This window comes from Schistocerca cancellata, chromosome 1, assembly GCF_023864275.1.
Source record: "Schistocerca cancellata isolate TAMUIC-IGC-003103 chromosome 1, iqSchCanc2.1, whole genome shotgun sequence".
Taxonomy (NCBI): domain Eukaryota; kingdom Metazoa; phylum Arthropoda; class Insecta; order Orthoptera; family Acrididae; genus Schistocerca; species Schistocerca cancellata.
This window is the reverse complement of record NC_064626.1, coordinates 234290226-234307721: the sequence shown is the minus strand read 5'-3', so window position 1 is coordinate 234307721 and position 17496 is coordinate 234290226. Positions and strand designations below refer to the sequence as shown.

Sequence of the window (17496 nt, the reverse complement as noted above, 5' to 3'; positions counted from 1 at the left end):
AAAATGCAATAAGCATTGGGATTTCATTGATGTCGGAGATAAAGGAATAGGCCACTTAATACCTCCAAACATGAGATGCATAGCTGTAAAAGTGTATATGTGTGGGGTGGGATGAGGGAGATAATGAAAATCAGAAGGGTACAGAGTTCTGCACTTAACAACTTTTGATAAAAAAGTATGACACATTATACTAGTTTGATACTATGACCTACCCACCTGCTCATGTAGTGTAACTTGCAGCACACCAGCTTGCAACTCAGGAGGTGAGGCAGTCCTGTATCGAATGCACATGGGCTGGTTGTTGTTGTGATCTTCAGTCCTGAAACTGGTTTGATGCAGCTCTCCATGATACCCTATCCTGTGCAAGCTTCTTCATCTCCCAGTACTTACTGCAACCTACATCCTTCTGAATCTGCTTAGTGTATTCATCTCTTGGTCTCCCTCTACGATTTTTACCCTCCACGCTGCCCTCCAATGCTAAATTTGTGATCCCTTGATGCCTCAGAACATGTCCTACCAACTGATCCCTTCTTTTTGTCAAGTTGTACCACATACTCCTCTTCTCTCCAGTTCTACTCAGTGCCTCCTCATTCGTTATGTGATCTACCCATCTAATCTTCAGCATTCTTCTGTAGCACCACATTTTGAAAGCTTCTATTCTCTTCTGGTCTACACTGTTTATCATCCATGTTTCACTTCTATACAAGGCTATACTCCATACAAATACTTTCAGAAAAGACTTCCTGACAGTTAAATCTATACTCGATGTTAACAAATTTCTCTTCTTCAGAAACGCTTTCCTTGTCTTGTCATTGCCAGTCTACATTTTATATTCTGTCTACTTTGACCATCATGAGTTATTTTGCTCCCCAAATAGCAAAACTCGTCTACTAATTTAAGTGTCTCATTTCCTAATCTAATTCCCTCAGCATCACCCGACTTAATTCGACTACATTCCATTATCCTCATTTTGCTTTTGTTGATGTTCATCTTATATCCTCCTTTCAAGACACTATCCATTCTGTTCAACTGCTCTTCCAAGTCCTTTCCTGTCTCTGACAGAATTACAATGTCATCGGCGAACCTCAAAGTTTGTATTTCTTCTCCATGGATTTTAATACCTACTCCAAATTTTTCTTTTGTTTCCTTTACTGCTTGCTCAATATACAGATTGAATAACATCGGGGAGAGGCTACAACCCTGTCTCACTCCCTTCCCAACCACTGCTTCCATTTCATGCCCCTTGAGTCTTATAACTGCCATCTGGTTTCTGTACAAATTGTAAATAGCCTTTCGCTCCCTGTATTTTACCCCTGCCACCTTAAGAATTTGAAAGAGAGTATTCCAGTCAACATTGTTAAAAGCTTTCTCTAAGTCTACAAATGCTAGAAACATAGGTTTGCCTTTCCTTAATCTTTCTTCTAAGATAAGTCGTAAGGTGAGTATTGCCTCCAAAATGTGTGTGGTTTTTCAGTGGTTTCCCATGCTCATATAGGCAAATGTCGGGCCGCTCCACAAATTCTACCTCAGAGAATACATACTGATACAATTAAAATGCAATAACACATGGAACAAAGTTTACACTGCTCACAGGAGCTGCAGAGTTAAACAATGAAATAAAATTTGCCATTTCCTGTGAAGCAGATCCCAAACTAGATGGGATAAATACTACGAAAAAGAAAGAAAGATGAAAGTTTAATACAATGATCATAACTATAAACTATCTAAAAATCTGCGTTCACTTAATAATACCTAGGTAGGGGTCAAGAGATGACCTCTATGGTGGGTGGGTGGAGGGGGGGGGGGGGGGGGGGGGAAGAGAATCAGCCGCTGGTAAGACAGGATGGATTGCCTTTTCCTCACCTGGACATGGGTTGTTGAGGTGGTGGTGACTGGAGATGTATAGGGGATCATCACTAAAACATCCCTGGTTAATAAAGCCTTTTCTTCTTGACTGGTACAGGGATGGAATCATAGAGGGAGAGAAGGCTGTTGTCCTCTGTGACATGACAGAGGCGGCCCCTCGCTCCTTGGCCGCCTCATGACCACAGCTTACAATACATTGGGATAGATGGTGCTTAAACTGGAGCACCTGGCATGACTGAAGACAATGATGTGTGCTTGCCCTGAGCAGTGGCCAGCAATAATGTAGGCCTGCACAGGCAGGAAAAGAATGACAGTGCAGCTGAGTAGCTAGATTGCCCAGACTCGAACCTGCGGCAAATCAGAAAGATGGTTGCTAGGAGCAAAAAATCTCCCAATGAGCGACACAAAAGTATTAAAGTCCACATAAACTAGCTCATGCAGAATGGTGTTTTCTCCCATGGCAGCAGCACTTTAGCCAGGAAATTATAACAGGCCGGAGCACCTGGCTGTAATATTATGCAATGATAACTTCATTTGTTCTGTTTCCGTGTCCAAACAGCTCTTACAAATGCCCTGCTACAGCTGTAATGTGCCCCAACTTCAACTTTCAGTGGCAGTGCCTGGCATAGTCTCCAGTATCAGCATACTGAATAAACGTTTTTGTATTCTGAATATGCCCTCTTGCTCCATAGCGCCTGGCCTTTGAACTGACAGGTGCTTCTCCCCTGGTTAGTTTGTTACATCAGGCTAGGTTCTGCCACAACATTCCTCCCTCCCTTGAAAATATCCAGTCTCTTGACTGGAACCTGGTTACATTTATGGACGCCATAGATCTTAACACTGTTCCATGGGCAGACAGAAAAAGAAGAATATTCTCCACTTTTCTTTACATTAATTTAGTGTAAGCTACATGGTCCATTGTCCACCTACTCACTTAAGTCTTATTTTGAATCATCATGTAACAAACAAGAAAAATAAAATTATGAAACATTCTGATTTCTCATGTTCAGTATTTATCCTTATTTTTCAGGTGGTTTCTGAACTCACTATTTCAGGACATAATCATGAGTTTTGTCTTTGCGATGAAAGTTTTGCTCCATAGCGCCTGGCCTTTGAACTGACAGGTGCTTCTCCCCTGGTTAGTTTGTTACATCAGGCTAGGTTCTGCCACAACATTCCTCCCTCCCTTGAAAATATCCAGTCTCTTGACTGGAACCTGTTTACATTTATGGACGCCATAGATCTTAACACTGTTCCATGGGCAGACAGAAAAAGAAGAATATTCTCCACTTTTCTTTACATTAATTTAGTGTAAGCTACATGGTCCATTGTCCACCTACTCACTTAAGTCTTATTTTGAATCATCATGTAACAAACAAGAAAAATAAAATTATGAAACATTCTGATTTCTCATGTTCAGTATTTATCCTTATTTTTCAGGTGGTTTCTGAACTCACTATTTCAGGACATAATCATGAGTTTTGTCTTTGCGATGAAAGTTTTGCTTATATTTTCTCAGAAAACACATTCTTAAAACTATTCTCATACAAATCCTTATATGATTCAATGATACATAGATATTGGTTAATAGTTCCAATTATTCCCTTTACTTTAAAGCTAATTATAGATTCTTCTTGCAATGCTGTATTTCGTTGTGTTTTGTCCACAGGTTAGTGGGTTTGTCCCTCATGACAGGGGAACATTGTGCACAATGTGTCATTGGCAGCTGTCTCTCAGCTGAAACAATGTCTCCCTGAGTTAAATGGTGCACTGTGAAAAACAAATACACAATATCTTCTCTTACACTCAGTGCCTACAACATAGCAAGTATCATCAACTTTACATATTTCCTGATCACCAGGCACACTTTCCTGAAGGGGCTGAGCCTTGTCGATCTGATCACTAGCCACGCATCCATATTTGCTCTTTCTTCTCTTCCGAGGAGATGGCACCATCACAGGTGTTGATGAATCTCTATCCTTCAGAAATAAATGCATCTGTATCACATCAGTATCTACAACATATTGAACATAAATAAGATCATCTATAACTTCCTGTGCATCCTCCACTAAACCCACAATGAACTTACCACCTGCAGTTACACTCTGTGAAGGGGAAAAGAAAATCATTGGCACATGTATTTCCCTGCACATCTCGTCTAGTCTCCTCAGCCCATTATTGCCCAGCAGGGTAGATACTACTGCACCTACATTAAGATCACACATATTATTTACACCCTCACTTACTTCAGTACAGCCCATAGTAATACTCTGAACTACAGCTAATTCAGACTTACATTTCCACAAGATATTAGAGCTGATAAAGCCACACTATTCTCTTTAATTTCTGCAGCTACTTTGCATGTCTACAACAAAAACTATTAATTTCTTTCTCCTCTCTTTCCACTGGAGTGTCCTTTCCACAAATGGCAGCCACTGAAGTTGAAAAACTTCTGTCATTAGAATGTAGCAGTCAGAAAATGGCCCTTACTGTGGTGTGAGAATTGGTTACTGGCCAGTCAGGATGGAGTACTAATTCCATTACTGGATGTGGGCTGTGGAGGTGGTGGCAACTTGAATTGTAAAGCAGACTTCCACAAAATATCCCTGGTTAAGAAAGTTTCTATCTATGACAGTTACAGGGATGAAATGATAGCTGGAGAGGATGTTGTCCTCTGTTAAAGTACTGGCCACAGATGACTGAGACAGATCCTTGCTACTCAGCCACTTCATAGCCACAGTGTATGACACACTGGATGGATCGTGTTTTACTGCAAAGCATGGCATGACTCAAGACAAGGGTTGTCTATGCCCTGGGCAATGGTCAGCAACGACATAGGTTTGCAGATGCCAGAGAACAACAACAGTGTAGCTGGACAGCTAGGTGTCCAGATTTGAAATCACAGCACGCTAGGAAGGAGGTCGTTAGCAGCAGGAAGTCAACCGGGACGTAACACACCAATGCAAAGTTCCCAGGTTGACTCAATACAGATTAGCTCAGGCAAAAGCCTGCAGCTACTGGTGGTGAAGTCCATGAATGGCAGCTGGCTGCTTCATCTTGTGCTGTCAGTGGTCTCAGTCTCAAGTTATTGGCTGGCGTATACTGCTTCACTGGGCATATTGTACTCAACTGGATACCACTGTGCACAATGAACATCTGAAAGTTCTAAATTAGGTTGTATACATTTGAGTCAGGCTGGCTAGTGTTCTCCCCCACAGCGGCACTTCGGCCCATCAATCATAATAGGCTGGAGTGCCAGGTGCAGCTGTTAGGCTATGATGACATCATTCACCCCTGCTTTCCCATCCCGTAAGCTCTCCCAGACACGTTGCCACTGCTAGAAAAGTGTCTCAACTTCAGCTTTTGAAGGTGGTGTCTGGCATATCACACAGCATCAGCATACTCAGTAATTGTCTTTGTGTCCTGAGTAGGCTATCTTGCTCCATAGCACCTGGCCATTAGGCTGATGGGCACTTCTCCGTCATTCTGCTGATTTGGCACTGGGCAGTTCATTACACCAAAAAGGTTGGGGCCTAACACTTGGTTCAACTCCAACAAAAACAACAAACTGGCTGATGAGTCTCAGTTGTTTCAGACAAAAGGTTCCTTCTTCAAGCACTAAAGCAGGAAGAAAATGACACACAAAGATAATAGGGGTTTACCGATGCCTCTTCTTCAGTCTTCTTCTTGTTTCTTGTTTATCCTGGCTTCTTTGAGATCTCTTGTGAAGAGACACAATACAACATGTTCAGTAGTGCTGTGGGACACCCAATGAAGTTACACAACAGTTAGTAATTTAACTTTTGAAACTGCCGGTTTATTGGTATTTCTCGATATTTTGAATAAATTTTCGGTTCATTTTTGTCAAAATCAGCACTTGTCTCAAAATTAATTTACAGCTTTGTGCATTTTGCAACTATTGTACACGGTTCGTTGGACAGCTTGATCATGCACTAGCGTGTAACATATTTCAAATCAAGCGCACAGGTTTCAGTTTTCCCTAATGGGCTAAACAAATATTTTGTAATAACATGATGTATATATCTCACATAAAGTCTAAATAAAACTGGATTTGTCTCCATTTGGGTCAAAATCACAAAAAATAAAATTAACTGCACAGGTCAGCGAACTGTACACGCCCACATTTTGCACTCTAAGTGATAACTCGTCTCAGAGTAAAAGCCACACATAAATTCACACTTTTTCATGCACACAAAATTCAAAACACCTTTATATTAAACAGATAAATTATGGACTGCAATTACTATTAAACATTTTCTGTTCTGAATAAACTTCAGGAACTTGTATTTGAAAATCAATAACATTTTATCGCCTGGAAGAAACTATTAGTTTGCTAAAACGGATTCAGATTACAGTCAACTCGTGTCTAGACAATGACGTCATGAATCGATACTTGCTTGGAATGAACAAAATACCTATATTGAAAAATACTGTCTGTTGAGTAATTTACTGACTTTTATAACAAATTTGGTACCCCTTGCTTCGCTACACTGCCCCCCAATCTGTAATGTCACGATAAGATCAAAGACATTACAGGTTTGTGTACTGTGCTGTTATACATTAGTTCAGCCATCCCAAGATTCAAACCACAAGTTGTAACATACACCTTACACCACATTTACTTCACTATTTGGTGAGAAGCTCTTTCAACTGGCTGCACAAGGCAGGGATTGCAGCCAGTTCCAATAGAAAATGGATAGAGCTGTGACCTCCACCGAGCCATACACGCAGCTATAGTCGGCTCAGTCATCTTCTTCTTTCTTGTTCTTCAAACTCGCTGCGTACAGTGTTGGGTTTTGTCAACAGAAAAATGAAGTGAATGTGTAATTCTTCTAGTTATTCGGCGAACGTGTTTCGTAATTTGTTTAATAAAGATTATTTCCTTGAAATTTGGATTACAGCATCTGTTGTTTGTTTCATGGCTTACTGCAGTTTGGCAATATTCTCATCGATGTGTGCATCGTGATATACTGCTGTGTTGAAAAGGTTTCATTCATCAACCGTCAAGTGTTGGTTTATTGTTATAAAAAGCGTGCTATGGATTTGCTTGTGCATTTTTCCCTTATTGTGCAGATTTGCATCTTCATCATAAATACTATGAGTATTGTTCACCTGTGCTTGTTTTGGTGTTTCCCTGCTTCTCCCCCCCCCCCCCCTCCAACCCACCCCCCACCTCCATATTATACATCGTCATTCAATATTGAAGTTCGTTCCATCACATAATTGTCCTCAGTTTTATTAGAGAATAGTCTTTCCATCTTCTTACCACCATACCTTCATGTGATTTGTATTCATTTCCCTTACCATAATGGTTATGGATTTATCATGAAATTCAAATAATTATTTTTGTATATTTTGTATCACGCTTTCATTGTCTTCAGCACATGATTTTCTTTTATTATGTTTTCAGATTATAATGTCGATCAGACAGTTACATCAGCTTCCTTTTCATTCATTTCTCATATTTCCTTTAGCTTTGAACGTGTCCATTACACATACATGAAATATACTTTCTACCATTAATACATATAAAATTCCTTCAACAATTCATAAACATAAAATACTTGTGCCTCTAGCATAGCATTCTTTTAATGTTAACCAATTATCTTGAAGTCAGTTAATCTTGCTTTCTCTTGTTCTTCAATCTATTAACTGCTTCTTTTCAGAAAGTCTTTTCTGTGAACTTTTTCATTTTAATCTTCTTAAATTATATTATCATGATATGTTTGCCATAACACATACATTATATTTAATAATAATTGAATAAAATAATCTTCTTAACTATATATAAAATAATGAACAAAATAATACATCTTGTAGCTCATCCTGTGGCTCAAGTCTAATATCAGTGTCCTGTTAGTAAATACTCTTCTCATTCTCTTTTCCTTTATTTTCTCTTCATAAATGGTACATGTCTTCTCATTGATAATATTTCTTTACCTTTGTGTGGTGGAATAAACCTTTTATCACATCAGAATCACAATCAGCAAGTATACAACTTCCTTCATGGGGAATTCGTATTATTCTGTATGCTCCAGTATATGAATACTGCTATTTCTTATTTAACCTTTTCTTTATCGAGGCCTTTGGATGGTTTCTCAACAATATTTCTTCTCCAACATCATAGGTTATTACCTTCCTCACATTTTTATTGAATTTTGCCTTTGATAATTGAGCTTGAAGTTGTAGATTTAAGTAAACTTTTTTCAAAATGTCCTCTTTAGTGACATTGTCTTCATCAGTTTGTGGCCATCCCTTTAGCCAGTCTTGAGAATCATCACTTGGTTAGGCGAATATCCTGCAGAAGTATGAGGCAAGTGTTTAATATTGTATTCCTTCATAGTCTCTCTCCAGATTCTGCTGGTGTAATAGACAACATTGTCTGTCAATATCATCTTCGGTTTTCCAAACTCTATTACGAAATCACTGACAAATTTCTTTAACATAGGTCACACATGTAGGTTTCTCAAAGGATACAATTTCACATACTTCAAAAAAATATCATAGAATGCCAAAATATACTTAAATCTTCCACAAGTAGTAGGACATGGTCCACATACATCACAAGATGTCAATGTTAAAGGTTGGTGTGGTATGATTGGATGTAATTCAATTTTTCGGCAATAGTTGATGGGTTTAGTTTTCTGGCAAATCTTACATTTCTTTGTAATGTTACTAGCTAAGCATTCTAAATTCGGATGGTAGCAATATTGGGCTAATTTGGCTTTGCATTTTAAAGATTCAAAGTATCCCCACTTCAGATGTGTCTACCACAGTAAAGATTCCAGATGTTCCTTTGGAATGCATACTTTCCATGGTTCGGCATGAGTTTTTCTTCAAAATAATATATTAGATTGTAAAGTATATAGACTACCTGAATGATTCGTAGCTCCTTGGCTGATTACATCTTGAGCAGGTTTCCAATAAGGATCTTGTTCTTGCAACTGCAACATATTGTGACACAACTTTGAAATTTGTTTCTCACAAAAAGCAATAGACAGATTCATTACTTTTAAATCTAAAGTCTGTTCCTCAAATTCTTCATCATCCTGTCTTCTAGGCAAATGAGATAGAGCATCAGGTACAATGTTGTCTTTCCCTTTTATATATTGCACTGAAATGTTACATTCTTGAAGTAACATTGCCCATCTGGTTAACCTTGAGTGAAACATTCTTCCCGTTAAAATAAAAGACAAAGCTTTATGGTCACAAAATATGGTTATTCTTTTTCCATAGACAAAATATCTAAACTTTTTAAGCGCCCATTCCACAGCTAGTACCTCTAACTTTATGGTACAGTATGCCCTTTTACTTACAGAGAGCACATTCTGCGAATCCTATAACCTAATGGTATTCATATCTTGTGGATCATCCATTTGGAAAAGCATAGCACCTAGGCTGGTTTCAGAAGCAACAGTGGCAATGTAAAAATCCTGTTCAAGTGTCGGACGATGAACAACTGGGCATTAACTAAAGTGTCTCGGATTTTGCCAAACACTTAACTACACTCAGGGATCCATTTCCACATGATGTTCTTTCATAATAAATGTAATAAACATTCTTGGATGATTAATTGATTAGGCAAAAATTTGCGGAAAAGTGAGGCTAATCCCATGAAAGGTTTTAATTCCTTTTTATTTTTAGGATAGGGACACCTTTGATAGCACTCATTTTCTTAGGATTCAGCATTATTATATACGGCATAATTATATGTCTTATGAACTTCAGTTGACTTCTGGCAAATCTAGATTTCATTAAATTTACTGTTACTCCATAATCTAAGAATTTCACAAATACTTTTTAAAGCAGATCGAGATCCCATGTTTCAATAGCGATTATTAGGTAACTTTATCGACCAAATCTCATCCAAGTACAGTGTCTAGTGCCGATATAAATACATCTCCACTGATATTTAGTCCAAATGGCATAACAGTGAATTGGTAACCTCTGCCCAGAAAAATAAAAGCAGTATACTTTTGAGATTCAATAGAGATTTTCAATTCCCAGTATGAACTTCTCATATTAAGGAATGTCAGGAAACGGGCACCACAGAATTTCTGAATTAATTCATCCAAACCTCAGGTCTTGTCCATACTAATATGATTATCTTGTTTATCCGTCTGGTGTCTAGAACTAATCTGATGTCACCATTGGCTTTGAGGACCGCCAAAAGAGGGCTACAATATTCAGAATGAGAGGGCTCTATAATTCCCCACTCTAACATTTTGTTAATTTCTTTCTTGACTACCTCTCTCTTTGATGAAGGAACAGAGTAGGAAGTGCGACAAAAAGATTCGGGTGGATACGTCTTAATGTCATATTCAAAACCTCTGATTATTCTGGGTCGTTTGCTAAATACGGGCAAATAATTACTTAACAAGCAACACAAATCATCTTGTTGACTTGGAGATAAGTATTTGGATTCAGAGATTTTCTCCTGAAGTGTAACTTATTTCTTCTCCAATATATTGAATATAGAAAATATCATCAACTAAATTACAGTCAATACCAATATAGCTAACCATTAACTTCATTCAATACTGATCCAGGACTATTTTGCCCTTTATCACAGAGACTGTCAAAAATGTCACCTTCGGAGTCTAAGGTACATGTTCCTTCTTTTAAAAAAAAATCTAGACCCCAAACACATGGTATGGTCATTCTTGAAACAATTAAGAAGGTACTTTCTATTGAAGACCTCCGCATCATAATGTTGACTTGTGCCTACTTTGAGACCTTTTGCACTTTCACACTAAATGCTCCAGATACAGTACATCCAGTAACAGGAAATGTAAGCACTTTTGCTCCTCGACTAATTTGTATAAAACAATCCTGCATCATTACGCTAGTAGTTGCTCCAGTATCAATCAAAATTTCAGCACCAATACCATTTATTACTGCTTGAACTACTGCCTGCAAAATTCATCCACTTTATTCGAAATGTAAGGTGTTTCTTCAGTCAGTTCCTCCCTTACGTCCAAATCATCATTATACCTCAGTACATTCACTTTAAAATGATGCCTGCCCTTCTCATCACCTCCAGTCATCCTAGGAAGGCTTTTGGTGACCGGTTCTAGTTTAATCTTTTGGTAGATGTCCTATTTGGTGGTTCATGTACTTCAACAATACGTACAGCATGGTTGGAAGTTGGTAGATGTTCTCTTTGCAACTTTATTGCTCTGTTACCGAGTGGTATCGGTCATTGTGGTCACTGTGCTTGTTGAGTTACATTTGTATCGACCCATCGAACTTCAGGTGTCAAAGGGTCTTTCCAAGGTTGCATACTATCGTCTTCTGGGTATATATCACATCTGCGTGAATTACCACACTGATTATTTGAATCAGTATGTCTGCATTTACGATTTGACTTTCTATACTACTCTGATTCACCTGATTATTATTATTTCCAAAGGTTTCTTTAGTATAATAGGTGTTACATTTATATTGATTATTATTGGCTTTACTACAGCCATAAGATGTCGCTTGTCCTCCTTCGTGTAGTATAGGTTTAGTATTTCTATCTCGGTTGTCATTATTGTTTATATTATTATTATTATCTTTTGAGGTAGACATTTGATTATTACTCCATACTCGGGCATCTTCTAGTATCATATCGATCGAATCGACTACAGAGAAACTGTTCCATGTCATAGTCAGAGACATTTATAAGTTTCTCACGTATATGAATAGGTAATCTTCCTTTCAAAATATGTATCACTTCTCTATGGAAAACAGGACCACTCCAGCACCTCATTTTATTAATGTATTTCTCGAAATACTGTCTTAATGAACTTTGTTTACTATTAAAAAACTCCGGTTGATACACCTCCTTCTGTAGCCTCTCTTGTTTGCTACTCGACCAGTATTTTGCTAAGAAAAGTTGTTCAACTCTGTGCATGTATTACAATTCTCACTCGCTTCTGCATCCCACAGTGCTGCTTCACCTGTGATCTTGGACACAATAAATTGAAGTCTATCATGTTCAGACCAACTGCGAGGAAAAATTCACTTAAAATTGTAGATGAAAATTTTTGGATGGATGTTGTCTTTTTCAGTCAAAAAGGTAGGAAACTGTCTGCTTTTGAATATGCTTGTCTCAACTTTCAAAGAAGACAAGCACCCTCTTTGGACAAAAGTGTCCTTTTCATTTCCATAACAGTCACTAAATTTATCGGACATATTCCCACAACAGTTACATTTTACTTCACTACATGGTTTATTGTTCCTAAGCCTGTCTTTGGAATAGTTGTCTTTAGTCAATACATTTTGTAAAGATTTTTGTTCTAATTTTGACAATTTACAGTTTGTTTCACTTTTCCACGTAGGTAATTCTTCAATTATTGTATCTTTAATAGCCTGAAACTCACTCGTAAATATCTTGATAAGTTCATCATTTCCCATCTGTTTTTCCTTAACTACCTCAGCTTGTTTCAACTCGAGAGTGGTATTGACTTTCTCTTGGATTTCCTTATTTTTTAACTTCTATCCACTCAGAAAGACCATTATCTAATTGTTTAGTTTGGTCCTTTAAATATTTATCTATGCCCTTGCAAGTGTCTGTTTCAAATTCTGACATCTTTTTAGACAGATCCTCAATTTGCACATTAGTCTTCAAGTAACTACGTTCAGAGTTACAGATTTTATCCGACAAATCACTATGCCCCTTTGAAATAGTTTCATATTTATTCTCCATCTCATTAATTTTACCCATAAATTCAGTGTATAGGTTAGTCATATCCATGGAAACTTTTATTTCTAATTCATTAAATTAAGTATTTAATCGTTCTTCCCACTCTACTTTTAAGTTATCTAATTTCTCATTTAATTGTCTATTATCATCTTTAAGTGACATGATTTGATTTTCAAGTGACTCAAACTTGTCAAATTTTTCATTTAGTGAACCCATATTTTCCATTTGAGCATTGAATTTTTCAGTTTGGGATACACACTTCTCATCTAAATGTCGCATATTCTCAGTTAACTGACATTGCGTACTCGCCATGAATTTAATAATAATATCATCTTTAAGCTCTGTAACATTAGATGTAAGATTCACACTTCCCTGTGAAACTTTGGTATTTATAGACTCCTGTATATTACTATTTCTACTTGTACTCGGGTCTGCTTCTACTGTCATCTCCACATCAATAATATTACTATCACTTAAATTATGTGATTGCTGTCCTACATTTATTACATTTGGGACTCTTTCAAGATTTTCCTCACTCAAATTGTGCGATTGCTGGTCCATAATTGGTTCCTTAGTTACCTCCTCATGAGGATTATATCCACTTTTGCTCCCCTCAGCCATCACTTCCAAACTCTTTGCATAATCTCGTGCTCTCCTTGTTCAGGTGTACATTTTTCCTAGTATCTTTATACACAGTTAAAATATCAATATCAACACAACACACAATTGTTTGTTAACAACATATATGGACAACTGCGCTCTATTCAAAGGTGACTGTTTATGATAAAATCAAAATATACTTTCACTGACTGTAGAACTATTCTTTTCTACTATGTCTATCCTACTCATACCTGTGAGTATCCCACATTAGCTGTGAGTACTTATCCTTTCCAACAGATCGACATTCGTGTCTTGGGCCTGAAGTAGTTAGTATATCCTTTTCAGGCCCCAAGTTGCGGCACCAAGTATTTACCAATGCCTCTTCTTTAGTCTGCTTCTTGTTTCTTGTTTATCCCAGCTTCTTGAGATCTCTTGTGAAGAGAGACAATACAACACATTCAGTAGTGGTGTGGGACAATCAATGATGTTACACAACAGTTAGTAATTTAACTTTTGAAACCGCCAGTTTATTGGCATTTCTCGATATTTTGAATAAACTTTAGATTCATTTTTGTCAAAATCAGTACTTGTCTCAAAATTAATTTCCAACTTCATGCATTAAGTCCAAGTGCATTTGCAACTATTGTACGCAATTCACTGGACAGCTCAATCACGCATTAGCATGTAACATATTTCAAATCGAGCGTGCAGGTTTCAGTTTTCCCTAAAAAATGACTCTTTTGTAATAACGTGATGTGTCTATCTCACGTTAAGTCAAAATGAAACTGTATTTGTCTCCATTTGGGTCAAAATCACAAAAAATAAAATTAACCGCGCAGGTCAGCGAACTGTACACGTGCACCTTTTGCACTCTAAGTGATAACTTGACTCAGAGTAAAAGCCGCACAAAAATTCACACTTTTTCATGCACACAAAATTCAAAACACCTTTATATTAAACAGAGAAAATTATGGCCTGCAATTACTATTAAACATTTCCCATTCTGAATAAACTTCAATAACTCGTGTTTCAAAATCAATAAAATTTTATTGCCTGAAATAAACTATCAGTTTGCTAAAACAGATTCATTTTACAGTCAACTCGTGTCTAGGCAATGACGTCATGAATCGATAATTGTTTGGAATGAATGAAATACCTGTACTGAAAAATACTACCCGTTGAGTAATTTACTGACTTTTATATAAAAAAAATTTGGTACCCTGTTCATAACTAAAGGGGCAGCAAATGGAAGTAAAATCTACTCACAATTCAAGCAAGAGGGAAAGATGAGAAATAATGCCACATTTTACAGTTACAAGATGTGGGTTGAAAGTAATTGGTTGTGGAAATTAATAACATTTCTCGACAGCAGCTAAGATGACTTTCATGTGTGGCTTTAGCACATTGATAGAAAGCTGTTTATGCATGACGGAGGGCAGGCACTGCTTAACAATCCACTGGATTTGAAATATTTTCACGATACAGTATACCTACAACAATAATTCTTCCCTTCATATGCAGACATTTAACTTTTAAATCTACAACAGGACAGCTGTGAAGAATTTTTTTTGTCCATGGGAAAGTTGACATCTACTACTTTTTCCATTTCCTCTTTCATAACACAGCTGAATTACTGGCAATTAGTTTCAGAGTTTCAGTTGTAGTATTTAAAGAAGTACAACAACAAATGAAGATGTTTCATTTTTTGCAGTGTTTGTACACTGTGTGGTGATATCCTTCAAATCACTACATGGGTACTCTTCTATTTTGCATCAATATGCTGAATGCATGACAAAAATATTGTATCTTATCACTACTAATAGAGGCACAAATATACAGTAATATACATACAATGGATAAAGAAGAAGTTGTCAGAATCTAAAGTAATTTGTACAGCATCTTTTTCAACAATGTTCTGAATAACAAAACATTCTAAAGACTTTTCACTTGCAGGAGAACAACTGCAACGAATTGAAATCAAGATTACCCCAATGGACCGTTGTATGAACATCAGCTTTCCAACTGTTAACAGTGTCTGTACAGAGTCTTTTGCAAAAGACTGTAATGTGAGTATTTAATACCTGTCAGTACTTTTTTCCAACTGTATATTATGTATATTGTAATTACTGAGATGTATCTTAAATCCTTGCCATAGAACATCTGGCACATTCATTATCAGCAAATAAAAAACAGATAGAATTTAAAAAATGATAAGTTTTATTATTAAACAAATTATCAACTGGGAAAATCATCAATCATATCATATTCTTCTATAAGAACAAAAAAATAAGGGGCAGAAAAAGCAAATCTGCACTCTCTGTTCTTTCTTTGATGATAAACTGCCTCAGGAAGTTGGCAGTGCAATCTGGAGAAAACATGTTACACACCATATATGAGTAAAATGTGTTCTTGATGTTTCAGATGTATGTGTTAATGTCTTCTCTTGATTTTGGATATATATTATGAGTATTATTTTTTCTTCTTTTATTCTTTCACATTTATTGCTTTTTAAGTGATACTTTTTCTCACTTGAATTTTAGTGTTCCTATTCTTCTTATTTTTTGGAGCACATTTCTTACTTGCTGTTTCTATTTATGGTAAACTTTTTCCAGTTGCAGTTTGTGTATATTTTTCATTGTTGTCTTTGGAAAAACTGCAGTATCTTCCTTCAGTCTGTTTCACTGTAAACATAAATTTTTCATTATTTCAGGAAGAAGAAGTAGCTGGAAGCCCTATGGTATGCTTGTCTTCAGACAGCAAACGTTGGATTCTTATGGGCCTAAGCAATTGGAGAATAGCATGTGCTGCCTCTGGAATGGAGCGACCACGATTATATGATAAAATTACTTCAAACATTGACTGGATATTTAAAACAATGCAGACTGTCACGTGAGTTGTGCAGGTGCATCGACAGCAAGACTGTCTTCATTTCCAGAAGACTGCAATTTCTTTTTAAAATAAATTTACATGAGATCTCCAAAAACATGAACGATACTGTGTGAATAATAACTGAACAATCAGAGAAGTTTTCTTAGATAAAATTTATAGCTTACAGCTAAAAAACGTGTAAATCTATTCCATGCTCATTAAAATCAAGATTAGCCCCAATGAAGGAATATAGGAGCATAAAATCTCAAGAATTTAAGTACTACACATTTGGTACTGGGGCATACCTGAATTTAAACCTTAATGGAAATGCAGTTTGTAGTGGTGTACAATACTGATCATAATCTGCAGCCTATGAAAGCCAAAACTATATAACTAGGCATAAAACTGCTGTTAGCACATTTATAAGCTATAGGCTACACCCTAAAAGAATAAAACTTTTGTTACAAAGTTACTCATTCTTTAACTGTCAAGATGAATTTTCATTATTTGTAAATGAAATAAGTAGTTATCAGCTGCAGATGTAAAAAGTATATCTTCTGAATTCTGTCTATTGTGACCATGACAGAAGTATGCCACAGCCATGTATATCACCATGTTCATTCCTCCACAGCAAAGATCTGAAAAATTAACTATTTATAACCTCACAAAGTTAGTAAATACTTTTGTCAAATTTGAAAAAGAGCCAACATTAAACTATGTCAGGTGGCTTTAAGAACAAAAGTTAGTAGTAATCAGTACATGTAATGAAAATTGAATGCAAATATTTTCATTTCAGTATTCTGGATGTTACTGTTGTTCTTGTTTACAGTTACATATTGAGATATATAACGTTGTTTCAATGTAAACAGCATACAATATCTAATTTTAACTGAGAGAAGAGAGAATTAAAGACAGTATATGTTTTTATATAGACAAAGTACTTTTGATTATGTAAGCATTGAAAAATGTTGACGTAAGTACCATTGTCTGTCATGTAAATACAATTCATTGTTTATATCATGATATCATCATACATTTTGTTCCATTTCATCAGTTATCATTAATGACATCAAACTCTATGTAATTGTATATTACAAATAAAAAGAATTGTTGCTTGTTAAAAAAATTATTCCTTGTGACTTAAAAGAGCATTCCTTTTCATCATAATGTCTAGTCTTATGAAAACACCTATGAGTTTCCAATTAAATGGATATTATGTGTAATTTAATTTTTCTGGGGACCAGGGGAGGAGCTAAATGTCATTGCTCTAAAACGAAATGTGCACTAGTTGAAATAGCACAGAGGAAATGTTCCATTCCTCTGTAAGAAAAACTCCAGTATGGTCAGGTAGTTAGTTTAAAAAGAAATAAAAAATGAAAGGCTTGTCACATAAGAAGATTGATAATATTTTGATCCTCAAATAGACCAGAACAATTTGTTAAAAACAGCAA

The 17496-nt window shown here is 36.4% G+C and overlaps 1 protein-coding gene across 1 annotated transcript in view; it reads left to right on the top strand.

Annotated features, from left to right (window-relative positions):
• The window catches only part of LOC126170045 (atrial natriuretic peptide-converting enzyme), a 273409-nt gene extending 256268 nt beyond the window's left edge, over positions 1–17141 (top strand). The window contains exons 12-13 of the mRNA XM_049920692.1: positions 15131–15243; positions 15888–17141. Of these exons, the coding sequence (XP_049776649.1) occupies positions 15131–15243; positions 15888–16070 (296 nt within the window). The 3' untranslated portion in view covers positions 16071–17141. The remainder of the gene's footprint in view (positions 1–15130; positions 15244–15887) is intronic.
• Positions 17142–17496: the final 355 nt, after the last annotated feature.